The sequence below is a fragment of the Cyprinus carpio genome, chromosome A12, assembly GCF_018340385.1.
Source record: "Cyprinus carpio isolate SPL01 chromosome A12, ASM1834038v1, whole genome shotgun sequence".
In the NCBI taxonomy this organism is placed as follows: domain Eukaryota; kingdom Metazoa; phylum Chordata; class Actinopteri; order Cypriniformes; family Cyprinidae; genus Cyprinus; species Cyprinus carpio.
The window spans coordinates 10716659-10743808 of NC_056583.1; the positions used below are offsets into that span (position 1 = coordinate 10716659).

General features: G+C 36.1%; 1 protein-coding gene across 2 annotated transcripts in view; it reads left to right on the plus strand.

Moving 5' to 3' along the window:
- Nucleotides 1-2673: 2673 nt before the first annotated feature.
- The window catches only part of LOC109099555 (inactive rhomboid protein 1-like), a 36036-nt gene continuing 11559 nt past the window's right edge, over nucleotides 2674-27150 (plus strand). The window contains exons 1-4 of one of the 2 annotated variants that reach the window (XM_042767479.1): nucleotides 2674-2938; nucleotides 20710-20857; nucleotides 20976-21118; nucleotides 23714-23827. In XM_042767479.1, coding sequence (XP_042623413.1) covers nucleotides 20738-20857; nucleotides 20976-21118; nucleotides 23714-23827 — 377 coding nt within the window. In that variant the 5' untranslated portion in view covers nucleotides 2674-2938; nucleotides 20710-20737. The remainder of the gene's footprint in view (nucleotides 2939-20709; nucleotides 20858-20975; nucleotides 21119-23713; nucleotides 23828-27150) is intronic. The other variant, XM_042767480.1, reaches the window with a different exon arrangement.

Sequence of the window (27150 nt, forward strand, 5' to 3'; positions counted from 1 at the left end):
TAGGAGTCATTTGTGTGTGAAACAGAGACTGCACTTTATTTGTCACATTGTTTTTTTTTTTTTTTTTGTTTTTTTTTACAGACAGACCTCAAGGATAACTTAATAGAATATATGTTTACTGCTATTATTTTGACAGTGTTTTTATTATGTTCAGACAAAATATGATTTCATTGGCTGTGGCTCAAAAGATTCAACAGTGGGGTACTGAATTTTATTTTATTTTTTGTATTTTTTTTTAGATATTAGCACATAACACCACGTATCAGTGTGAACCATAAAGCAAGAATGCACACAGGGTTCAGACAGGGTTAAATCTCAGGTCAGGACATAATGCCTTCCATATGCTGATAGAGTTAATGACATGTATGCACTCTCGTCTTTCTACCTGCATTCCTCCATCAACACAGAGCACTAAATCTCTGATAGCTCCCCCATGCAGGGGTTGATTCATTGCAAGGGGGATCCTCAGATATCTGTGCCTTTTCTCTGCTTCCTCTGTGTAGCAAATGTGCCCTTATGTGGTGCAGCATATCTGATTTGTTCTGCTTTCAGTTGTGGGCTGATTTTGTTGCTTAAGCAGTCAAATCAATGTGTGGAATCAAAGCTCTTCACACCTCATGACAAAAGTGTGAGCTTGAGTGGCAAGGAGCAACTGCAGCACTCAAAAACAGAACAGAGGACTGTAGAAGTGTGTATTTGCTATATGTATGCACATATGCAAATAAGATAAACTAAACAAGCATTTTTTTAATTGTTCCAGAGTTCCTATTATTTTTGAGAATTCAGTAAGGAAAGAGTGTGTAAGATAACGAATAAACAGAAATGAAAAATACATGTGCAGTTTGGGCCCAAGCAAATAAGCACTGGAAAATCCCAGTCGGAAGTTTGTCCGTCCTGCAGAAGGAAAGCTGTTCATTTTCAGGAAGGGGAAGAGGATGCATCCACATGCAGATCCAATCAACACAGGGATCAGAGTTGTCTGGTTCTTTAGGGACAATCCTATGGTCCTCTGTTTACTTTTGTTTCCTCTCATCAAATGTCTCATTGAGGTTTTCTGTACCAGGAGGAACGGTATACCTGTCTGAATTAAAGACATGCACCACTGCCTGAAAAAAAAAAAAAATCATATCCATCCAGATGTTACGTCCAAGAAACATATGTTAACGTTTTCTAGCCAAACAAAGAGTGGCTCGGTCTGATATTCTCAAACTACTCGTCTTTCCTATAACACTATCAGACATTACTCTGAATCTTCTGAATGTGTGTGAATTCCTGCTGGATAGCTGGTATTTTGTTTTCTAGATTTCCACTATTATCCTCATTATCCACTATGGCACAATCCTATTATGGTTGCTACAGTATCCAAATTCAATAGAGAATACACTGAGCTTGGTCTCTGTTCTGAAAAGCAATCATTGAAATTTTGATTAAACAGCTTAGCTGGATCCACAGATGAGAGATCACATTTTATATCTCATTACAGTATCATTTAGTCCATGGCTGCAAAATAACACTGACTTGACTTTCCCTCATGCGTGACTGCAAGTGCTGTGATTTCTACCTTAATATTTCCACACGTTAAGGCAATCAGGAAAATGTGACCCACAGATATCAGAAGAGTGTGAAAGTCATATATATAATAAGATAATTCTTTCTTTATGGCTGATGCCTTCCACAGCTTAATGCTTCTATGTATCCAAAATGTTGGCTAATGTATCAAGCATCAATGTAATTTCTAATAGATTATTTCCGTGGTATCTGTGGTACCACATCTCTTCAGTGCAAGCTGAACACTGTCAAAAATATATATTATGTTCATGAATATATGGAGTAAGCGCATCAGCTGTTCAGCTTGTGGTCCTTAAATCAAAAAGAGAATTAGCTGGCGGTTTACAAGTTACTTGATGATATTTCACATTTATGTGCATAAATTTTAGTCACACCTCAAATGTAAACTTATATAAAGAAGTAAGTTTCAGTTCCAGATCAAAACAAAATCAATTGCTAAGTACCTGACAGTTTAAAAAAGTCAGTTTAAGAAGTAAGTTTCAGTGCTTGATGAAATCAGCTTGCAACTTGCTAGGATCTTAAGTTTTTTTTTTTTTTTTTTTTTTTTTTTTTAAATAGTGGCTTCTAATAAATATATAATTATTTATAATTTATGGTGTAGAACAAAGCTTCATTAAGTAATGTTAACCAAAGACCTTATTTTACTCTTAAACCAAACCGCTATTCTAAAAACCCATTGGAAATGATCAAGGAAATTATTATGACCCACAAATTGACATCATGACTGAATAGCTCCATTAAAAATCCATAAACAGTACACTTTGTTATAGATAAGATTATATTGTGGCTAAATTATATTAGAGGTTCGAATGAAGACCCAGATTTTATTACGAGCACATAATGAGGAAAATATGTTCTAAAATATAGGGATGTATCGTAATTTTACCTCAAGACAATGTATGTTTGTTCTAATGGAGCCTAGCACTTGGTGTTTCTTGCCATAAATGACGCACAAAAGCGGCTGCTGCATCCTTTTGCGGTTAAACTTGAAGACATCACTAGTCTTTTGTTTTACGCCCATGACTGGCTCTGATTGGTTAGTGACATCTGCACGTCTTTGAAGTCTCCGCCCACTCTGTCTCTTTCAGCGCGTGTGGGCGTATTTACGGCTTGAAACTGAACTACAGACTCTGCAACTCGCCACCCTGTGCTGGGCATCAGTGTGGGAATTAACGGGGCGAGAAGCATGATTTTTATCTGCAGCGTTGTCACAAACTTTGGATTTAGGATTTGACTATGTAAAAACACATTGCTTCCGTACTGTTTAGTTATGCATTGACATTATATTTCCTCTGCGAAGAAGGTGCATCACACTAAACGCCGTTTAATGAACAAACCCAGCTGCTAAGATCTGAAAGTCCATCAGAAGGTATGGCTTTATTTCAGTGATTCTCTTTACGTTTAAAGTTTTAAAGTTGTACCCATGGCAACAGATGTAGCATCTTTGTTGTTTGAGAGTATGTGTGTCAGCTCACGTGCAGCTGAATGCAACCTAAATTATTTGTTTTCATAGGGAACATCATATTGAGCATGTGGCGTTATGCAGCTTTTGGAAATGCCACATACATTTTCTGAAATTCTGTCTGTGTCTTAAAAACCAGTGAGCTGCCGACCTACCTAGACATAACATCACGAACGTGTGCTGCTGACCCAAAAATGTGCCTGTGATGGCCAAAAAGTAGGTAGGCAGCTCACGAGGTTTTTGGACACAGCCCATGAAATATGTGCTTGTGTAAAATGGTTTTGCAAAGCGATTGCATGCATTTGTAATCTGGCTGCATGATAATCTGCAGTTGGTGGATTAAGTGTAAAACGAGCATCACTGCTTTAGTCACTTTAATGGACATGGATTCTCCTCAGTTAGGGGCTTTTCTCCACGTTCTAGAAGAACAGACTACAGGAGAACTTAATGTCAACCAATATGAACAATATATGTTTTATATTTTTACATGTTTTATGTTTTAAACTGGATTTGCCATCTGTCATGATCCCAAAACAAGAATATTGCCCATAAAGGTCTGGCTGGGGCAAACTATCACACGTTTTAAAAACTTATAATGATAATTAAGTAAGATGACAAATCAATGGTTTGATATTTTTACATTTTTGCTGTTTCATGAATTGTTTTATGTTTCATATTTATTTTTATGGTATGACAGCAATCCTGTTTTTTTTTTTTTTCAGTTATTTTTAGCCATTGAATTCCTCACCATAAACTATGAGTTAACATGGAACAGAAACTGTCTGTTAAACAAATTTTAGTGGTTACAGCTGCAGGAATGTGCAAGGTGCACATGCAAAAGTCAATTGAAACGTCTGACTTCCCTGAAACTGATCATTCTTTCATTTATTTTGGAGTCTGCAAATCAAAAGCATACTTCTAGAAATAACATTGAAAAAAATGGATGCTATTAAAGTGGTTGTGAAGGTGAAAGTGTAGCCCAGGGAATACAGGAACACTTTCCTCAGTGGGCTTACTGCGCCGTGCCATTAGGACAGGTGCTAAGTTTCCTGGTGAAAAGAAGAGGTACAGTGTCCTTTCCAGTGGACCTCAGTGAAGTTGCTTGCATTTACATTCACTGTATCTGACAATTAAAATGCCTAAAAAACAATAATTATTCAATAGTGGAAACACAGAGACAGCATGCTGCGTGCAGATTTTTGTGAAAGTGAGGAGCCAACATTCAGCCATCTGGTGACTACAATGCTCACTGAATCTCATTTAATACATCATAGATTTGAATAAATATGGCCATTTACTATATTGAGCTTGGCCATTTTAGAGTTCTTGTTCTGCAAAAAAAAAAAAAAAAAAAGCCAGGTTGCTTTCCCATGCATGTTAACAGTTTATACATGTCACTTTTGGCTGCTAAAGCATCTGGGGATGTTACTGTGTGATGTAAACTCCACTGTTCTGACCCGAGTTGAGGCTGTAGTAGTATGCAAGTAGTATGATCCCATTTGTGTATTTATCATAAGCTTGGGTGATTTGGATCCACACACTTTATCTTATCCTAGCATCTCTCAATTTGGTAACAGCATTTCAACATCAGTAAACACAGCAATTGAGTGTTTCTTGGAACAGGTGTTGTATGATGAAATCACAGCAGACTTGATATATATCTTTGTTTCAGTAGACTGTCACACATTTCCCTCGAGCTCATGTTAAACCTCTTCCTTACACAAGATCATATTATAGCTTATGCTTTTTAATATTTTAAGATTCCAAATTCATCCCAAGGTATTTGGTAATCAAGGTACACACCAGTTTTGCATCTGATTGAACTGAATTACCTGTCCACTTCTTGACAGCATTGACAGAATGGCGTCATATACACTATCTTTCAGAGATTTGGGGTCAGTAAGATTGTTTTTGAAAGAAATTAATACTTTTATTCAGCAAGGATGCATTATTATGATTGAAAGTGACAGTAATAGTGACAGTAATATAATGTTATAAGATATTTCTATTTCAAATAAATGGTGTTCTTTTGAACTTTTTTGTTCATCAAAGAATCGAAAACCAACAAAAGTATAGTTTCAATTAAAGATATTAAGATTAAAGGTAGATTCATAATTAGCAATTAATTTATTTTTTAAGACAGATTAAAATTAAATTAATGCCCCAATTAAAATAATTTGATATTTTATTTAATGCATTTGCATTTATACATTTTTAAGTGTGCATGAAGTGTTCAAATACTTTTTCATGTGTGCAACATACTGTATACATGCAAGTATACTGCAAGTTTTCTTGCAGCATTGCTTTCAGGAAGTATAGACTAGTTCAGACCTATCCTAAACTGTTATACAAAAAATGAGACAAAAGAGCTGTCAGATCACAGGGAGTGCATTCACTTCCAAATTCCTTTTGAGCAATCCATTCAGTAAATTAGATTATTTCGAAATTCTATTTATTACTAAATTTAGATTATTACTTTCTCAGAATAAGAGATGAGAGATGAGACCTTGGCTTAGAGTATCACTGGTTTGATTTTGTAAAAGTCAGTCAGCCATGTTCGGATATGGTCCGTTCTTTTCTGTGAGGTTAATAGAGCACCAGGGTATTGTGTCTAGAAATTAAGAGATGAAAAAAGAGATCGGGGATTTGTTGGATGTTCATCAAAATAGCATTGCCAAGAGAGAATGCCATTCTGACAAAACGTAACTAAAATAAAGGCAAATTAAATGAAAACTGATGATACAGCTCTTGTGGAATATCAAATTACCTTGATTCGTGAAATTTTTACCTTTATTCTTTCATTCTCTCTTTCTTTCTCTGTTTCCTGGCTGCTGATTTTGGAAGAAAGAGCAGACTGTGGCGAGTAAACCCCATGTGTGCATAACCAGCTTTTTCTCTGCTCCTCTGTGTCTCTTTCAATCCTGCTGGTTCTAGCAGAAAACCACAGAACCCGTCCAATCTCTGTCTGTTGTCATGTTATAGTCACTTTTGAAAGGATGCCACATTAGTGCATCTCTAGGCCTCATCCTATATTGGGGAGTCCGGGGGGTGGGGGGGTGGGGGTTATGATCCCAGTAGCCTTTGTGTAATTGTCGTGAGCAGCAAAGACATGGGTTGTGTCTGGGCGTTTGGACATCACATGGTAGGACAAGTTCATCTGCTCAGGCTTTTAGGTTCTTGCCAATGACCTGATTATGTCTGATCATTCAACTTAATGCCCATAATTGAGGATGAAAATGCTACTTAAAAAAATAATAATAATAATAAACTCACGCCAAAGTTTTTTCTTTACACCCCCCTCCCTCCCATACACTTTTTGGGCATCAAGACTTTGTCGCAAGTGTGAATGGTAAAGATAATCAGAAGTTCTTTCAAAAGGATGGCTGTTTATTTGTTATTGAGGCTTTAAATCTCACCCAAAAAATTTAAATACTGTCATTGTTTATTCACCTTCATGTTGTTCCAACGTGTATTATTTTTTTCTCTTGCGAAACACATGAGGAAATATTTAGCAGGTTGTCTGAGCTGCTTTTTCCATACAGTACATTGAAAGTGGATGGGAACCAGAGGCTGTCAAACTCCAAAAAGGGCAAAAAAGCGTCATAATAGTCCCATTATAGCTTTATGCAATTAAGTTCATTTAAGTTGTTATTCATTGTAAATCTCAGTCTAATTTGAACTCCTCCTGCAGACTCTTTAATCAAGTTGATGCATCAAAAAGGAAAATCTTGAAGGATGGATTCACATTCACAGTGTCTTTTTCCATGAGCTTTTGCGTTTTACCTGAGTGGTTGAACTGGAAATATGTCTTTTGGAATTGATCTAGTTTTTCCCTCCATAAATATTGTGGAATTAATATAAGACCTTTTTTGAAAGCATCCTTTTGGTGTTACTGCCAATAATAAGAATTCTTTGTAGTAAGAAGCTTAACAGATATATTCATAGAAAAATCCTATTAATCTACAGTTAACTAGCAGTAAATATCCAAGAACATGCAACTGCAATAACACACATAATCATCAAACAGGTTTTTTTAGCTCACTTATGCATGAATACACCAAACTTTAATAAGTTGTGGTCTAATAAATGGAGTCCAGTGTCATTTAAAGCTTTTGACAGCCTGCTGCGTCTTGACTTTCCTGTTCATATAGGGAAGAATTTGTTCTTATTCTTACAGAAATAATCACGTCTTTCTTTTGGGGTGAAAGGTTTGGTTTTCATGTGATTTGAGACCTTGTACGTCTTTATTTGATCTTAAAATTTTCATTTTATTGTCTATTTTCTTTTCAAACCCACACACAATCTGCGTACAGTTAACTTTTTATTTTCATACAGTGTGATCCTACAGAGGAAGTGTTCATGTCAAATTCACAGCATGAAGATGCCTCATAATGAGCACTATTGTGAAAGCAGCCCCTTGTTAGACAAAGGCGACAAACCACCCGCAGTTCTCAAATAGCCCCTAATACAACACCATTTGCCCATCTGAAGTGCTACAGATTCTCATTATCATTCTTGTGCTTTACTTTAAAAAGAAACGGTTTTCACTGTATGGTTAGATGTTTTTATATGAGCACAGTTCATGTTCTGCAGTGTAATGCTGAAGCAAGGCTTAGCCTGTTTGTGTTACATGTTGTTACTTGTTAATGGAAGCAGGGATTGTGCAGTATAAAGGAAAGCAACCGCTTAGTTGTCTATTAATTCAGTGTGTTGGACTCACTGGAACTGAAATGTGCACACAGATGGCATTCTTTGAATTATATCCCAAAGTCAAGCTCTTGGCAGACAGGAGTCAGTTAATGGAGCCCAGACAGGTTATTTTTAAGAAATGTACAAAGAGAAGACTATTGCACATGGCATTTCTATAGGTCAAAGACGTCTAAAAATGTATATTAAAAATGCATTTCAAACATACCATGTCATGTGACCTTTCTTTATATAGCACTTTATACAATGCAGATTGTGTCAAATCAGCTGTACAGTGTCAAACAGGAAAATAGTTAGTCAATAATGCAAGAGTTAACAATAACAAACAAGTCAGTTTTTCAGTTAAAGTCAGTTCATTGATGATTCAGTGATGTCATCATTCAGCTCAGCTCTTTTCCAGTCGTGTCTGTTCAGTCAATTCAACAATATTGCCAGAAATGAAGCGCCCATAACTAAGCAAGCCAAATGCGACAGTTGCAAGGAACCAAAACTGTCACCATCTGTGACAGAAAAAGAGAAAAAACCTTGGGAGAAACCAGGCTCAGTTGGGGACCAGTTCGCCTTCTCAATGAAGGGATGGTTCACCCAAAAATACAAAATCTGACATCATTTACTTACCCATATGACTTTCTTTTTTCTGCTGAATACAAAAGAAGATATTTTGAAGAATGTTGATATTCCAACAGTTTCGGTTCCCTTTGACATTGTATTTTTGTGTGACAAGTGACATGACGTGTAGCAGTGAGTAGTGAACACACACACACATACCATGAACACACACCCGGAGCAGTGGGCAGCCATTTTTGCTGTGGCACCTGGGGAGCAGTTGGGGGTTCGGTGCCTTGCTGAAGGGACTCACCTCAGTCTTGCAGGAGGAGTTAACATTAGACTGAGGTTTACAATGAATAACAACTTGAATGAACTGAATCGAACAAAGCTATAATAGACTTAAGAGTATGACTAAGGGCTATTATGATGCTTTTTTGCTCTTTTTGGAGTTTGACAGCCCCTGGTTTCCATCCATTTTCAATAGATGCTAAATATTTCCTCATGTGTTTCACAGGAGTAAAAAATCATACAAGTTTATAACATGAGGGTGAATAAACGATGACAGAATTTACATTTTCAGATGAGATTTAAAGCCTCAATAACAGACCTCACCTCAGTCTTGAAGGTGTGAGTACATTCACTCCCCCCACCTACAATCCCTGCCAGTATCAAGACTTGAACCTGTGGGTTACAGGTCTGACTCTCTAACCATTAGGGCATGACTGCCCATATAATAGTGGTTTATGGGCACCAAAATGACCAACATCCCTCAAAATATCTCAATTTATGTTCCACAGAAGAAATTAAGTCCTACAGGTTTGGATCAACATGGTGAGTGATGACAGAATATTCATTTTTGGGTGGGGTATCCCGACCTCTTCTATGATGAGCATGTTTTTAATTTCAGATTTAAAATGTTTATACTTGAAAATAAAACCTTAAGCAGTTTGGCAGTATTCACTGGTTATTAATATTTTAAAAACTTTTGTACGCAAATCAAAATCATGGTAAATTCAGTTTGTAAAATGTCATGTGTTGCACCACCCCAAACCTTTATGATATTTATAAAGTAATAATTCATGATACTTTCAATTTTATATTCAAGCTATTTGTAAGGAAAACATGTTATTTTCTGACGTGATGGTTACATCACATGACATTTTAAGAGTCATTGCATGAAAAACTTCTATTAAAATAGAACATTTTCAAAACCACTTGAAACCAGCATGAATACAAATAAGGCTTGGCACACGTTTTCAAAGTAGATTTTCTTCTTTCTTTTTATGGACACTCTTGTCCTTTGACCCATAAGTATGTAGCAAATTAGCTCAAAAGGGAAATGTATATAAAGAATTACAATTAATTATAATTAATTACATTTATTAACCTCAACTGCAAGTTCTAACTGTATAGATCAGACCGTAAAAGGGACACTATTCACAAGCTGTGACAGAACCAGAAACTCATGTAATTTGTACACAAAAGTTTTATTAACTAAACACTAACACATAACTAATCTAGACAAACAAACAAACATGCAAATCACTCATTCATGGGGAGGTTGGAAGTGGATGACTGGAACCGTTAGAGAAACCAGAGTTATGGAAAATGGGTCAGTTAACCACCTGAGTGAAACCATCAGTGCCATTTTATAACGGGGCCTACAGCTTATCCTAAACCTCTGTTTCATTTAGTTAAATGTATGATACTTACATTGCCTTGGCCTTGAACGAGCATCTGGATGCAGTCTCGGATGAAAGTCTTGATGGTTTGGAGGTGCGGTGGTGTAGGAGTCGCGATCACTTTTCTCCATGTTTTAAGAGTGATGAACTCCAAAAAGATGTTAAAGCAGGTCACACCTCTCAGGATTTGAGTGAGCCAATGAGGAATGGTACCTTTGGAGGGAAATTTAACAATCTTTTGTCTCTAGCATGGTGTTTTGCATATGAAACTCGATTGGGTGTTCAAGAGAAGAATGTTTAAGATTCTTATAATACTAAGGTGTTGCATAGGTATCAACATATAATATACACTCTCATTTAGATCATGAAAATACGAACTCATAGATACCAAACATGGTATAGGTGAGGTTATATTAACTAGTGATCTATCATAACGCATGCATAAAACAGTATACAATATAAAATACAATAGACAAGAACAGTAATAATATACACAATGACCTGAGGATATATGTTTTCTTTCAAAGAAAGGTTTGTCTATGAATTACTTAGAGAAAATACCATTTCTATGGGCATTATGTGTCTTTCCTTTGAGTAAAATTAGTGAGAGTTGCTTTGCCTGCATTCCTTTGAGCAATAAAACCAGTGTTATCAGATGATTTGTCTTTGGTTGCCATGGAACCAGAGGCCTGTTCTGCCTTTTTGAGGTGTTAGTTGCATTTCAGGGGAAGGTTCTATAGACCCTCATAATTGGCTTGTTGGTTGGGTGAGGGGTGTTAGGGATTATTTGTTGACTATAACAAATAATTGTGTGTCTGATTAGTCCACACGCTACAAGTATGACAGTCCTACAATTCTAGTTAGTTTGTGTTCTTCTTACTGGAAGACACTTAGATCCACATTGCTTACAGTATATGTAAATCAGGGACTGGTTTATGCCTGCACATTCTCTCTTACAGGTTTTTGACTGCTGTTTCCTGGCAGTTCCACGCAAACTACATCAGCATCAGGTTTTTGTTGTGTGCCATTCATGTGAGAGCCAAGTTTACTCATTTATGGCAGTGAGTTTTGGCCTGTTTTAATTCATAGTCTGTTACAGTTGTGTCTACTGTGCCCTTGGAGAAAAACTTAACCCTCAGATTAACAAAGAGTTCTGTTGGTTCTATAAATATGGCTCGAAAGTCCCCTCCTTTTTCAACCATTATTGTGCTGTCACAGCATATTAAGTATAAAACAATATTCCAGACCAGCCACTCTGGTAAAGGTTTGTCTGTTTTTAGAGTCGAGACCTATATTATTCTCAGACAACTTCGTTGGCAGTTGCAAAGACTGATTCACTTGGGAGCTAAAGCATAATTATAGGGATTTTCCAGAAGTTATGGAAGTGTGGAGCCATTTTTTCCCTCTAAATTAATGACACAGAGCCTCTTTATTAGCACAGATTTGACATTTCCATTAAAAGCCAGCGAGGATTTTTAACAGCTCAAATCAATACAGACAGCCCACACAGCGAGTCCCCTCTAGTGGGAAATGCTCCAGGCGGCCATCACCCTGGAAAGTATTTAAATGGAGATCACATGTTGTTTAGGCATGCGCTGCTAAAAGTCCTCTTGGCTGGCGACTGATGCAACTGAGACAAAAAGATGTTTGTTGTCAGGTTGGAAGATGGATCTGATGTCTCCTAGCAGGACCATTCAACACCTCTGCTTCTCCCAGCATGCACTCTGGGGTCAGCACTAGTGCCACTCTGTCAGCACATTGAAATCCAGGGACACTTATTCTGATGTTTCAAAACCGCATCAAGCTGAAGCACAGCCATTGAGTTTTAATGGACCATTTTGTTAATTTACAGAGTCTTTAAAGAGCTGTATGTGTGTTCAGTCATTAGCATAGAAAAACATAGGAGCCCAATTGGCTCTGATTAGATTAGTTTCAATGAATTTCTCACTGGTTTTGGCTAGATTAAACTTTAGAAGTAATCTAAAGGCCACGGTATACTTCAAATGAAATTCGTTTTCATTCTTCGTTTGGGGGCAAAAAGAAGTTCGAAAAGGCTGAGCGACGGTATACTGTTTTTGAACACCCCCGCGCTGCTGGAGGCGGGTTGTAGATTAATGTAAACATAACTCGCGCGTATCCCCTAAATATAACAACGATGAAATTATGAACTGTAGGCAATCTAGGTATGAGACGAGCACCAATGATCAGAATATTATAGACAAAAGAATAATTATTAGCAGCAGTTCAGTCAAGTATCATGTTTGCAATACAAAAGAACCCATCTATTTCCATAATCAGTCCTTTATGGGAAGTGTGAATGTCTCATAGTCTGAAAACTTTAGCATGATGTGGAAAAAATATTGGAGTCATCTCAGTAACTGAAACCTGTTTGTTACTTTATTTTTTTTTTTTATCAGTGTTCATTTGTTTTATTAAATTGGATAAATTATTACACCTTTTTAAATTTTATGTGGTGTCATGATTTGATTAAACAAAGGTTTATTATTGTATGTTCTTTTGGCATTTCATTTATTGTATACCTTTTGAATTTGCTTATTGAAAGAACAACAACAACAACAGCAGCAGCAGCAGTATGGTGTAACATTTATTTGAAACACATGTATTTGGTACTTGCTACCTTATATCTTTACTCTTTTCTTTCATTCTTTTCATCGCTTTGGAAAACTTGCATTTGATGTTTCTCTTCGTCACTTTTTGCATAACTCTGGGTGGTCGACACCAAGCTTCGTTGCAATTTCTTTCTAGGAATTAAATGCTTTCTCTGAATCTTTAAAGTATGTCCGTGAGTGATCGTACAGATGCAGATGTAACTGTGCCAGTTTAGCTATTCGACACATTGTATTTATGTTGCTAGTGATAGGAGATGTTGTTCTCTTGCCTGACCTCCGTTGAATGAGATACGAACTGGGGGAAAAATATCGCACGTTAAAAGAAGGTGGAGTTTAGAACACACCCACTGATTGAGTAACCGCCACAGACCAATGGAAACTCAAAGGTGTTTAGGAGCCAAAACGAACTCCACCAGAAAGTTCATTTTCGTCAGCTGTTTCGAACTTCTGAAACAAACTCAAAACGAACTTTGTTTAGGCCTGATTTTTTCGAAATGATGTCATATCAGTTCATTCTTCGATTTCGTTTGAAGTATATCGGGGCCTTAACTGGTCCACCAACATAAGGGTCGATGAAATGACGCAGTTTTTTTGTTTGGGTGTGTTCATTTATGAATACATTAAAAGGCTCAGTAAGATTTTTTTTGAGATGCTTTTAAAAGAACTCTGATTTTATTTGATCAAAAATACAGTACAACAGTAATATTGAGGAACGTTACTTAAAATAGCCATTTTTTAGTTTCATATTTTTAAAATTGATCTGAATCCTTCAGAAATCATTTAAATATGCTGATTTTTTTATTGTAATAAAAACATTTATTATTAGCAATATTGAAAACATCCATGATGTCTGTGGAAATTGTGATAATGTTTTAAAGGGGTCATGAAGTGCTTTTTTTATATATATTGTTCTCTGAATTTCACTTATTGTTTGTTTGATTTTACATTAAAGGGGTCATATAATGCTATTTTAAAGATCATTATTTTGTGTATTTGGAGTAACAGAATATGTTGACATGCTTTAACGTTCAAAAAACACATTATTTTTAATATACTGTACATTATTGTAGGTCCTCTATGCCCCTCCTCTCTCAAACGCAACGTTTTCTACAAAGTCCCTCCTTCTGACAAGTGCAGTCTGCTCTGATTGGCCAACTGACCCAATGTATTGTGATTGGCCGAACACCGCAAGCACTCGTGAGAAATGTACCGCCCCTTTCCATAATCGTGAGCTTCAATAGCAATAGCAAATACTTAAACTAATAAGAAAACATCCTTACAGTAGCTGATTCAGAAGTGCCAGATTTACTTCTTCTCCTAGGTTCACAAAACGATTCCTAAATGCATCTGCTTTCGGAAGGCCAAATAAAGTGCTTTTGCTTTCGCTTAGATACACACAGCATCTGCCTGACATGGCTGCTTCAACACTAACTGCGGTTACTGAAACCAGGCCTTCTTTCTTTGCGTAAACATTTGGGCGGCATTACGCAAATATTTCCACACAGTGACGTGGACATGTGGGGGCTTGTTTGAATGAGCCATTTTAGGGGGGTGTGGCAGAGTCATAACTTTGATAAAAAATATCTCTTTGAATTTGAGACTTTAGTCTTTGCAACTTAACATATCTTCTTTATGCACCAAGAGCTTGTAACACTCCAAAGAGAAAGGAAAAATTGAAATCGCATCAAATGACCCCTTTAAAAAAAAACTCATAATTTAGAAGTAATAGGCTATTTTCTGTCCTGTTTTTGAGCCTCTCTGCAGAACGGTTCGCAAGTAAATGCCCACTGCTATGACTGGCTAACAGTTTCACTTAAAAAAGTAACAGATGGATGCTGCTTTGATGTACTCTACAAACAAACATTGGTCATTTGGGTTGAAAACCAATAAATATTCAGCATATATCAAACGGTCTGGAACAGACAATGCAATAGTGGTAAAAGCACATTTACTCACACTTCTGTGTTGCGATATTACTGTTGGATCCACTCTAGTCAGTCAGCACTGCATCATCGTTTACTTTCAGTCTCTGAAAAGCCTGGATCATACTGTCTTGTTTAAAAATGAATCCATAGCAAAGTAAAGCAAAAAAAAAAAAAAAATATGGAGCTCTTTTCTAATTTTACCCTGTGTTTTCACCAGAAACAGTACATTGACCTGTTATATGTCAAAATATCAAGGGAAATTTGATTTCTCTGTTCATCACCCCTTTAATGATTCTTTGATGATTAGAAAGTTCAAAAGAACATCATTTATTTGAAATAGAAATCTTTTGTAACATTATAAATATATGTAGTGTCACTTTTGATCAGTTTAAGGGATTATTGCTGAATAAAAGTGTTTTATCAGAAAAAAAACTTATTGACCCCAATTTTTTAACAGTGTATATTAAAATGCAATTCATACATACACTAACTTAAATACATATTATCTATATGATGAGCATCTTTTTATTCATTCTTATATTAAATTAAATTCTATATTAATTTCAATATATTTTGTCCTGAAATAATTCTCTGATGTTTTTCAGGGGGGGGGGGCTATAATATTTTAAGAATATTGTAGTTAAAATGCTTTATTGTAGGCTTAATTGGTTATTAATATTTGCATTATATTCTTCATATGAAACCAACATGAATACAACTATAACAATTATAAGAATTTGGCAGAGTTTTATATATAAAGATTTTAGTCCTTTTCTTTATCAAGGGCACTCCTATTTTTCATTGACCTTTAAAGATGATGTTAACCGGCAAACGTAGCCTTACAGCCGTGGTCTTTTATTAAAGCATATTGACCATGCTGGAGACCTTAGGCTCAACATATGATGTCAACAACATACTCTGGTGACTAGCTGAACAGGTTAACTCTGAAAGCAGTCTGACCCATCTTGCAGAGGTCAGCTGAGTCATTATAGTGGACTCTATCCAGTCTTAACCTCATTGGCCAAGCAAATTAAATGCAATGAAATAGTGCAGAACGGCTCTAGCAGTCTAGTGGTATGTGCGGTATTTCCCAGAATGTGCAGGGAGCACTCTGCCAGGCAGCATGCCCGGATAAGTCGGATTCATGCCCGTTCACTTGGTTCCTAAAGGTACAGGCAAGTTCTTCAGCATCAGCAGTTTACTGATGACAAATGGGCCATTAAAGCTAAAGAGCCATCATTCAGTGAGAACAAGTACATGGATGTTTCTTTACCTCTAATTTTTATCATTAGACACGACTTCATTTTTTTAGTCTTTCTCTGTTTAAAGTATTAATCTGGAGCACCAACTAGAGTAAACATCACAGCAGGCTTTCAGTTATTAGAGTTGAATGAATGTGTCTATTTTGTGAAGGTTCCTATTGACGTCAAAAGGATGAAAAACCCAGATCAGATTCCTGTGGCTTCTGTATGTCTTTGTCGTCCCTCTTTTCTGAGAGGAACTATTGTGTCTATTGTTGCTCATGGAATGAATTTGACTCAGTTGAGCCAGTGTTTCGAACAAGACCAACGTTTTTTAGGGATCTTTTGCAGAGAAACGTGTGTGTGTCCCATGAGTCAGTCAGCTATTGAGTTACTGTAACCATTTTGACCATCTAAATTCATAGACTTACGGTAATTATTCAAAGATTTGGTTGAATCAAAGCATATGTGAAAATTAGAGATAGCATCCACAAATTTGGACACAAGGAAAGGTTTGTTGACTCTAGAGCACATCTTTGATAGAAGTGTGTATGTGAAAACAGAGAAGAAGCATCCCTGCTCAGGAAGGAAGTGCTCTCCAAATGAGGTCATTCATCACTGGCCGACAACACATGGACATCTGCCTTCCAGTCCTGTCCACAAAAACCAACTCAGTGTCCCGCTGCAACATCTGGCCAAAGTCAAAACATCACCCATGTCCTCTACAGCACTGAGGTGTGTAGGAGGACTACAGATTGCGAAGGGGGAAAATTTTAATTGCAGCTTTTAAATACATCAGAAAATATTCTGGATTCATAACGAGCAAAAAAAAAAAAAAATGAGTCACTTACAATGGAAGTAATTCAGGACAATTGTTTGGGAGATTTAAAAGCAGAAATGTGAAGCTTTTAATTTATAAAAAGCACTTGAATTCTTCTGTTAAAACTTGAGCTTTAAAGTTCAAATTTTTTATGGTTATTTTAAGGTTTACCGCATTATGTAATCATGGCAACTACTGGAAAACTGGATATAACTTTACACAGCAAAGGCTTTCTCATTTGGGTTCTGGTGCACAATGTTTCTTATTTCTACTCACAGTTTTTTTTTTCAAATGATTTCATGGTTTGTTTTATTTTTGTTAATGGTGTCTGAAAATTGTAAATTCAATACAAAACCTATCATTTGTGGCTGGTTAAGGTGGATTGCGCGTGGCATGTGAGTAAGATGCAAGGTTTCATGCTGAACCACCGCATGCTGAACTGTTTAGTGAATTTGAGTCTCAGATAATTAAAGAATTTTGAGGGTGCTGTTGTGTGCTTTTGATCTTATAAATGTTTCTATACACCACAGTTCTCTGGAAGAATTGGTACATGCAGTATTTTGTTGTAATAACAAACTTTACAAACACAACAGCCAACTCATGTGGTCTCCTTACATCACTTCCTCTGTACATGAGAAAAAAGTAATGCTTTTGATGTGATAAGGTTTACCTAAAGCGGTTCCTAAGTCACTACCAGGGTTCCCACGGGTCCTTGAAATCCTTGAAAGTTTGTGAATCTGCAAACAAATTTAAATTGAAATTCAATTGAATTTCTTGAAAGTGCTTGAATTTATTGTGTGCAAGAAGTTTTCTGGAATAAAATTCATATTATTCCCTCTGGTCCTCTAATGTGTTATTTCGCCAACAATTTGTGGCCTTTGCAAACAAGCCTGCCTGATTTGCGTTAGTTACGTGCATTTACGCGTTATGTTAAGTGTTTCGCGCGTGAGATACTTTGTGTTGTACGTTGCCATGATGTTAGAGTGACCATATTTCCTCTTTTTCCCGGACATGTCCTCTTTTTGTCCTCTTTCTGACCATTATTGCCCGCTCTTGTGATTTTTGTGTCCAATCCCTCCCGCTCCCTGCAAACATTCTAATATTGCATAATTTTCGCACATCAGGGAGCCGCTATCAATATGCAGAATATTTAAATCTCTTTTGAAATGTCTCTCTCCTCAACCCGCGATCAGTCAAATCTGACTCCTGCAGCTCGTGTTGAGCTTGTGTTTTTTTTCTTCCTATGGCTACTTTTAAACTGTTAATGGGTTGATTTTCACCCATGGGTTAAAGGTTTGAAATTTTGCTTAATTACATTTGACTAAAATGCTTGTATTGAAACATTTTGCATTCTGCCTATGATAAAACTGTGCTAGATGTTAAGTTTTGTGAAGGAGGGCCACTGGTAGGAAGCTTTTTAGCTGTGTTTATGATCAATATAAAGAACAGTGACTGTAAAATATGTATTTTAGGTATGGAAAGGACATATTTTCAGTTTTGATATTTGGGATATGATCATTGCACTACTTTGGGCACTACTTTAACCATTAACCAACCACACCCCAGCCCCCCGCCCTGCCTGCACCCACTGTCCTCTTTTTGGAAAACTAAAATATGGGCACTCATAGCGTTCATGTGCGCACAAAACTACTAGAATGGTACTTTTATATTTCACAGACACACCCGGAAATTAATGTTGAATTGCTTTCCTTGTTAAGATAATGTAAACCCATGAGGCAAGAAAAACTTAAAAGCATATTCATATATCTTAAAACTTCTGGTTACATGAGCCTAAGCTCTTTTCAGTAAAATCCATTCAAAAGTTAACATCAGATCATTTTAGAATACAGTATAGGATGTACCGAATATTCTTCAGTTTTATGCAAATCAGAAATACATCAAATAGAATATCAGATCTCTGTCATATGGCCAAAAATAAATGCAAAAAAGAAAGTTTTTTGCATAGTTGTGTTTGACACATGAAAACTGTAACAATGTACCTTACAAGATAACACAATGTAACCTTGAAATGTGTCCCCACATTAAGTCCTTGAAAGTCATTGAAAGGTCCTTGAATTTAAAGTTAATCAGTGTGTGGGAACCCTGCATTGAATAATTTGACCAAGCTGTGACTAATGAGTGAATTACAGACAGGAGAATGCAATTTTGCTTTAAAAACAGCAGTTGTTTTATATTCTTGGACAACCAGGATAAACACCTCTCTTTTTTCCATGTAATGAATAAGAAATGAACATAGCCAGAGTATCAACAGTCACATCTGTGCGTAGGAGTCATTAAGGGAAGGAAAATATCCCCTTTACTGTAAGTATAACCATAGTAATTCATATTTTATATAATTTTTTTTCTGATGGTTATTAATATTTTGTATGATTAATATTGTGTGTTTGCTGGGAGACGTGTATCGGGTCAGATTCATGCTAGTAGCCAGAGTGTTTTTATTGTAGTTGCAAACAGCTTTGAGCTGAAAGTCTTTATATGGTACTAGCAATTAGGTTAGTGCATTCAAGTGGATTTCTGGGAAATCTTGGTTCCTCGGATGTCCTGTTTTTGTGGTGGTTTTCAGTCAGTCGCTGTGGTTTTATCAGATGTGTAGCATGATTTGAGAGAAAACGGCTACCATTTCTTGTCATAAGAGAAAATACACTATAGGGCTTGTATCTATTACCTAAGATAATAATTTGCCAATTGTCACATGCTTTGCTCTAATCTGTGCTTCAAATACACAATAAAGTCTAGAGAAATACAGTGCATTTATAAATATAAAGGAAAGCTTATATGTCGTTTATAAGGGTCAGTGCTAACCTTTTGGCCAAACCTGAAATTTCTACAACCACATTTTAATGTGTTTGTTTGGATAAAAATGTGGTCTGCAGTAGGATTTGGTGGGATTTTTATTTTATTTTTTTCACCACAGGGTGTTATTTGAAGGATTATGTTTAACTTTCTGTAAAAGTAAATACCCTTGTTTTCTTAAGCAAAAAGTGTTATTCATTCGCTGTGTTTCTGCCATGCTTCATGATCCAAATGGTCTGTAGTCACTGAGAGTGGCTTGTCAAGAGGTGTCAGATAGCACTTTTGGCAGATGTTTCAGGATCTTTGGAGGAAGTCATTTTAAATAAAGTCAATGGGTTCAGTAATGGTATTTTATTCAGCCACAGACATTTGCAAAAAAACATTAAAAACTGAATCGAAAGAGGCTTTGTTTTGTCCCGTGACCATCTGTCGCATTGAAAAGTTATATTTTCACCTACAACTGAGCAGTAACAGTTTTCAAATGCTTTTATGAAAAGTCTGTAGCTCTGGTGAGCCTACGGAGAACAAATTCTCTACTTCAGTCATTTGTAGAGAATCATTTTTTTCAATTTGCAGTTTTATTATTTTTATTTTAAAATAAATTTGACCCACCAGAGTTAAGTGTTTTGATAGAGTAGTCCTAAAATGTTAGTTACTCTGACCCCAATCTGAAATTGAACGTTTGTGTTAGCAGACCTGACCACCCCCATCCCACATCTTTGAGGAGACACAAGTACAAATACAAATATTGCCCTGCTTTGAAGGGTAAAAAAACCTTTTCATAATAAATGAGAAAGGGGAGTTCCGATAGCCTACTACAAACCAATTTAAAAGATTAAACAGTGATATAATAGGAGAATTTGCATCCTCTGCTGGAGGAGTAGGGGCAGTGCACTTTTGTCCCAATTCATATTTTTAACTGAACTAAAGCATTCTGTGTGGAGCCACCATGAATTACTGAATGAATCATATGTGTGGATATTTTCACATCTGACTATTTCTAAAGGTGATTTTAATATCAGAATGTGCAAAGAAAATATATCCCAGCTGAGCATTAACGTTGTGAGTGCCAAGAGCACAAAAGCAGCTGTAGTTTTACACTGATGTGACTTGTGTGCAGTGTGGATGGAGGACAGCACGTTGCAGTTTCTGCAGTGCACCATCATGTCCCAACAACCAGATGGAAATGCGGATTATCATGGCGTGTGTCTTATGTAAGGCAGCGCTGTTGTGTGTGTGTGCACTGTTCACCCAGATCTGCGTGTTTATGTGTGTTTGAGCTGTTTATTTGACCCTGTCTGATCTTACAGCTGGCTGGCAAGGCGAGGGACGGCAGACATGGCCGAAGCTGAGGATGAGAGCAGGAACAGCAGCCTGCAGAGAAAGAAACCACCCTGGCTCAGACTGGACATCCCCATTGCCCCAAACCCTGTGGAGGAACATAATAACTTTCTCCAGGTGGATATTTGTTGATACATTTTTGCTCAAGATATCTTGCATCACTTTGAAACACTTGTGTTTCCATGAAATAAAAAAAATAATAATTTAAATATTTCACTATTCACCTGTCCTACAGCCCGTCGTACGTAACAGCTTGTACCTCCGGAGTGCCAGCGTACCCACTGAAAACATCCAGCTCAGATGCCCACCTGCCGATCCCAATGCCTGCCGCAGACCCTCAGTCCTGCGCAAACCCTCCATCTCCCAGACCATCAAGAGGTAAGATTACACATCCACAAACACACATTTTGGACTACCGTGCTTGGGGTCAGAACATTTTGTATTGTTTTAAAGAAATTAATTATTTTATTCAGCAAGGATGCATAGAATTAGTCAAAAGTGACAGCAAAGACATGTACAGTAAATGTTACAAAGAATTGTGAAAATGTATCAGTTTACACAAAAATATTAATAAGCAGCACAGATGTTTTCAACAGCTTCTTGGACAGCAAATCAGCATATGATATATTAAAATAGAAAACTGTTATTTTACATTGTAATAATATTGCACAATATTACTGATTTTAGTGTATTTTTGATCAAATAATTGCAGCCATGGTGAGCATGAGAGACATTTCAAAAACATTAAATAATATTACAACCCCAAACTTTTGAACAGTAGTGTGCACAGTATCTAAGGTGAAGTGTGTAATTTTACTCATGACACTGAACTATGGCTATGTTTTTATGACAAAGATGCACTAAAAATGGAAAAGTCTTTCCTTTGCATTTTGAAACATTTTGTGTACAGACAACAAAGTTGTCAAAACAGTCTCCGTTCACATGGATCCACAAAAAATGCTGTATTATGTATGCCAGGCCAGTAGATGGCAATGTCAATTTGTAAAAAAACCCCAAAAACAAACAAACAAACAAAAAAAACACTATGTGCCTGTGCACATACCTATAGGCTGAACACGTAATACACATGTGCATGATGTCATAGTTTTCACAAATTTGCATTTTTGTAGTTTTCAAACACGTGCACTTTGAAACCCTAAACTCACATTATTTGAGACAATGTTTTGATAGCACTGCAAAGGCATCGCATTTATGTTCTACTGGCTTACTCAAAGTTCAGTGTCTTGGCAGTAGAAAGGTATTTTAACATTGAAAATAGCTTATTAAGTGTACTTATGTTCTTTTGTTTTGTATATGTACTGTTTTGCATCGTTGTGTTTTGTGTAATGCTGTATTGTGTTGGGTCATTTCAGGGTCTGCTATGTTCACAGGCTAATTTGCTTTCAGGGATATAAATAGTTATCTGAAAAGCCATTTATCTTGTCTCATTAGCAAACAAATAGATACACCCATGCAAGTGCAAATATAATCCCAAAGATTTACATTAGCATAATGCTAGGTGACGCAGTAGCAAAACTGATTGCATAGTGTTCACAGCCTTGTTTATTTAATTTGGTTCAAAATCAAGCCTTGTTTTGATGCCAGGGTGATAGACTCACTATATATTTCTGTGCTTTTGTCGTTTGAAGAGGAGATCAGGAGTAAAAGATTTTTGGCCACGGTTGACCCATTTGAGTTCCATGGGGGAAAGATGTTTGTGAAATAGATACACAACTTATTCTGAAGTTTATTCTTTATTTAGTTCAAATGCTGTCTTTAATAATTCATCTTTTTGGTTTTTTGGCCTCCTGGAAAATCCTTCTTGAGCTTGTAGCTGTGTTTATGTCTGGTCAGCCAGCCACTGTGTTGCAAAAACCAGTCTGACCACCTGAATCTGTTATGACTGATGCAGGATGGTATATTATGATTAATTACTATATGTGACCATGGACCACAACACCAGTCTTAAGTGTCAATTTAGATGTATACATAATCTGAAAGCTGAATAAATAAGCTTTCCATTGATGTATGGTTTATTAGGATCAGACAATATTTGGCCTAGATACAACTATTTGAAAATGTGGAATCTGAGGGTGCAAAAAAATCAAAATACTGAGAAAATTGCCTTTTGAGGTTGTTCGGATGAATTCTTAGCAATGCATATTACTAATCAAAAAGTAAGTTTTGATATATTTACATTAGGAAATTTACTAAAAATCTTCATGGAACATGATCTTTAATTAATATCCTAATGATTTTTGGCACAAAAGAAAAATCGATAATTTTGACCCATACAATGTTTTTTTTTTGGCTATTGCTAAAAATATACCCCAGCGACTTAAGACTGTTTTTGTGGTCCAGGGTCACATATTAGACCAGTGAAAAACTAGCTACCATGTTCTGAAACACTGGGGCTGGATTTTCCAGCAGTCTCTGATATAATGACATACTTTTATACTGTGACTGAGCTAAAAGGCTAATGCATTATTGACGACAGTACATGTACTTAATAAAAAATGAAATCAAGAATTTATATTGTATCTTTCTTCTGTGCTTATTCTTTTTAAATCTCTGACTGCTCTCTAAACTTCTGGCCAAGCACTGTTTATCTTAATGGCTTTGGATGTTTTATCTTCCTGATATGGCTGAAGGCCTCCACTGTGAGGAGACACAGCAGTGAATCACGCTAATGTATTTATGTTTGTTTTGACTGCATGTGCGCATCTCTTTTTCAGCATCTGTTCTTGGGCTCATAGTTTACAAAACCAGTATGATATAGAGCCTGTCCACTTTGTTAACCTCCTTTCTACTGCTTTTCTTCTGCAATTAATATGATCCTGTCAACTTCTTAAATACAACTTTCCATCTCTGTTTTCTTCTATAACTGAACTGGTTGCTTTTCTATCCTTTCTCTTTTTTTCCCCTATTTTCTCATCTGCCTTTCCTCATTCTCCTCACCTCATTCCCCACCAGTCCCACAGGGAAGAGGGTACGCTTTGAGCAGATGAGCACAGTCCTGGTTAAAGGCCAGTGTTTCTCACGTCTGGAACCCTCCAGACGTCAGTCACTGCCCCAAATTGTCCTCAGGTACAGTGGAATCAGTATACACCCACTGAAGTCAAAATTCATACAGTATGCAGTCAGATTAAACACTTTATTCTGTAGAGAGAATGTTTGCCATTATAATTTCACACAAGAAGCATTTATAAAACTGGTTCACCCATATTTTATATAAACAGCCACATCAATTTAAATGTTATTCTATGTGGTCTTAAGGATATAATGGCACCAAATACTCATAATTACATTTCCATGACCATTTTCCATCCTTTCTTTGACCCTTAAACAGGATGCATAAATATGTTTTATTTGGGTTTTAGTGTTATTTACACTTATAGTACTTAATATTTTGAATTAATTTTTTTCTTTTTTTAAAAACAACACTTAAGTTTACACACAACCATTTTCCATTTTTTCTCTGACCCTTCTCTGAGAATTAAACAGGATGTTTTTGCTAATGTCTGTATGTAAATCTGTGTTATTTGTGATGTTTTAAAATTAGTTATATAATATTACAGTATTTATTAATATTTTAAATTAGTTTTATTGTTTTGTTTTTAAATATATTTCTAATTTAATTTATTTCACTTTCAGTACTACATCATCTTAATTTATTAATTTAATTAATTTATTATTTAGTTTTAGGTAACAACATGGGTGTAAACATCCTGATATAATTAGGCAACCTGTTGCACATAGTTTAAATTAATTATCATTTTGGATGTACTTTGAAGGCATTTGTTGTTATCTTTTAACAAACTATTTTATAAAAAAAATCAATATATGGAAACATTCAAAGACTTTTTAATCTGGCTGCCCACGCTTAGTTTAAGATGAATTATTCAAAATAACATAGTCCCACTGACTATTTGCTATTTGCTGCTCCCTGATCATCCATAATACTTCATTTGGCTTAGAAAGAATGTCAGAACAAACACAGACTCCTACACAAACTTCACAAAAGAGCTCCTTTCTTCCTCTGCACAAAAACAGGAGTGCATCAAAGCCTTCACATCTGCGTCTATGGGTATGGCTGTGTTTTAAGATAATCGACTGATAGCATATATTGGCTCTTGAGTCCACCATTTGTCAGACCATCAAAGGAATATCTGAGCTGTGGGAGAAGATCATGTCACGGCAGAAAGTGCTATTCACAATGCTGAAAAAACTGCTATGTTGGCCTCTTTTGGCTATTTTCAACTCTGTTGCTGGTTGTGACTAATGCTTTATTAATGCAAACTTTGTTTAACAATTCTTATTATTCTCAACATTGTGCAGCACAAAATCATAATGTTTTTTCTGAATTCTTTGATGAATGAAAAGTTCAAAAGAACAATGTTAATTTGGAATATAAGTCTTTTGTAGCATTATAAGTGTATTTACTGTCAGACATACTGTTAAAGTATTTATTTCTTAAAAAAAAAAAAAAGAAGAAAAATCATACTGACCCCAAACTCTAGAAATGCACAGTATATATATAATAAAAAGACAATATATTATTAATTTGAAAAATTCTTTGAAAACATTGCATGAAAACAGTTATGTAATTTAGAAAATATCTTATCTTTATAAAAATTATTCATTTTATCTAACACAGTTGTCCTTATACATGAAGATATATAGCTTCCTATATTTTATTAAAGGGTTACTCCACCGCAAAATGAAAATTTTGTCATTAATCACTTACCCCCATGTTGTTCCAAACACGTAAAAGCTTTGTTCGTCTTCGGAACACAATATAAAATATTTTGGATGAAAACCGGTAGGCTTGTGACTGTCCCATAGACTGCCAAATAAACACTCTTCTGTGTCAGCCACACTAAGCCGATGCACTGTTTGATTTCAAACCAAAGTGTAAATACACGTAAAAAAAGTATCCTTGTGGCGGGGCTGATACAGAAGCGTGTACGCCATCTGCGTACTGCTCAGAATTGCCAAAATGGTGCTACGCTGATTTGGAGAGACACAGAGGAGAGGAATTGTTGAATAAGTCATTATTTTTGTTTTCTTCGTGTAGAAGAAACAGTTAATTGATTCCCTGTCCAGACTAATAACTGTTAAAGACCACTGATGTGCACCAAGCTTGTTGGAAATTGCATGTCAAATTGTGAAGGGTGCTGAATGCTGTTTAATTTCCTCCACCAGGGTATTTGAAAGACAGAGTAATTTGCAATGGACTGTTATAGGGGATATTGTGTTATTGTTTGAGGTGTGTGATTGTATGTGTGAGTGTGTGTGTGCTCGTAATTGAATTGTGCAAACTAAGTCTTTAGGTCCCAGTTCTCACACTTACCTCATGTTTCGGCACGTTCCCTACCCTCTCTCTCCCAGTCTGTCTGTTCTCTGTTCCTCTCTTTTAGTCAGATGAGCTGGTATTTTACTGGGTGTTTACACACACTCCTCAAACACTATTTGAGTGGGCAGTAAGAGTAAAGTGGAGTTGTTGTCGGGATATGAATCACTGCTGTATGGTCTGAGACACATTAAGCATTACTTGGATTATTGCAGGTTTTCGGCCTGAACTCTGGCATCAGGGAAATGTCTTGTTTGCCTGTCTGACATTATGTGATGTAGGGGGTTGGAAGGAAGGGCAAGCCTATATTTCACTCAGTGTGAAGGTTTCGGTTCCCCCTCTACCTCAGACATGACCTTCCTTGCCTCCTGGGATGAGTTAGACAGGTAGGTCAATGGAGTGTTTAATGATTCATGGTATCTTTATGGGCGAGTAGCTTCTTATTGTGGATTTTTTTTTATCAATAATTTATTTATTTTGTTTTGTTTTGTGAATGCATATACTTGATTTCGGAAAATGTTCATACTATTTTTAGTAGGTTTGTAAATTGGTGTGGTTTATGGTATTGTTTGGTTTACAGATTATCTCAATGTGTCTGGTTTATTAATTGGTAAATTATTTGGGTTTTTGGGGTTACACACTGCTGTAGAAAACTTGATTTTGATTGGTCAGTTGATGTAGTATTTTTGATCATTGTTAGGATTTGTTTTGATAGTTTTACCTTTATTAATTTATTATTATTATTATTATTCTCACTAATTTTGTTATCTTTTTCCAAAAACAGATCATTATCATATGCCATTATTTATTTAATTTGACATCTAAAGTAAATTAATCTTGTTTAAGAATTTTCTTAATTATTTATTCAACGGTAGTGCTATGTTTAGTAGTGGATGAGACCAATTTTTTTCATCACCATATTCAGTGTTGACAATTAAGGAGTTTGTTCAGTTGTTCATTGGATAGCAGAACAGTTTGAGTTATTTTCTTGGTTGATTTGACTGAAAATGTTCTTTCCCAAATCATTCCTCTAAAAAGAGGGTGACATTAGGTTGTG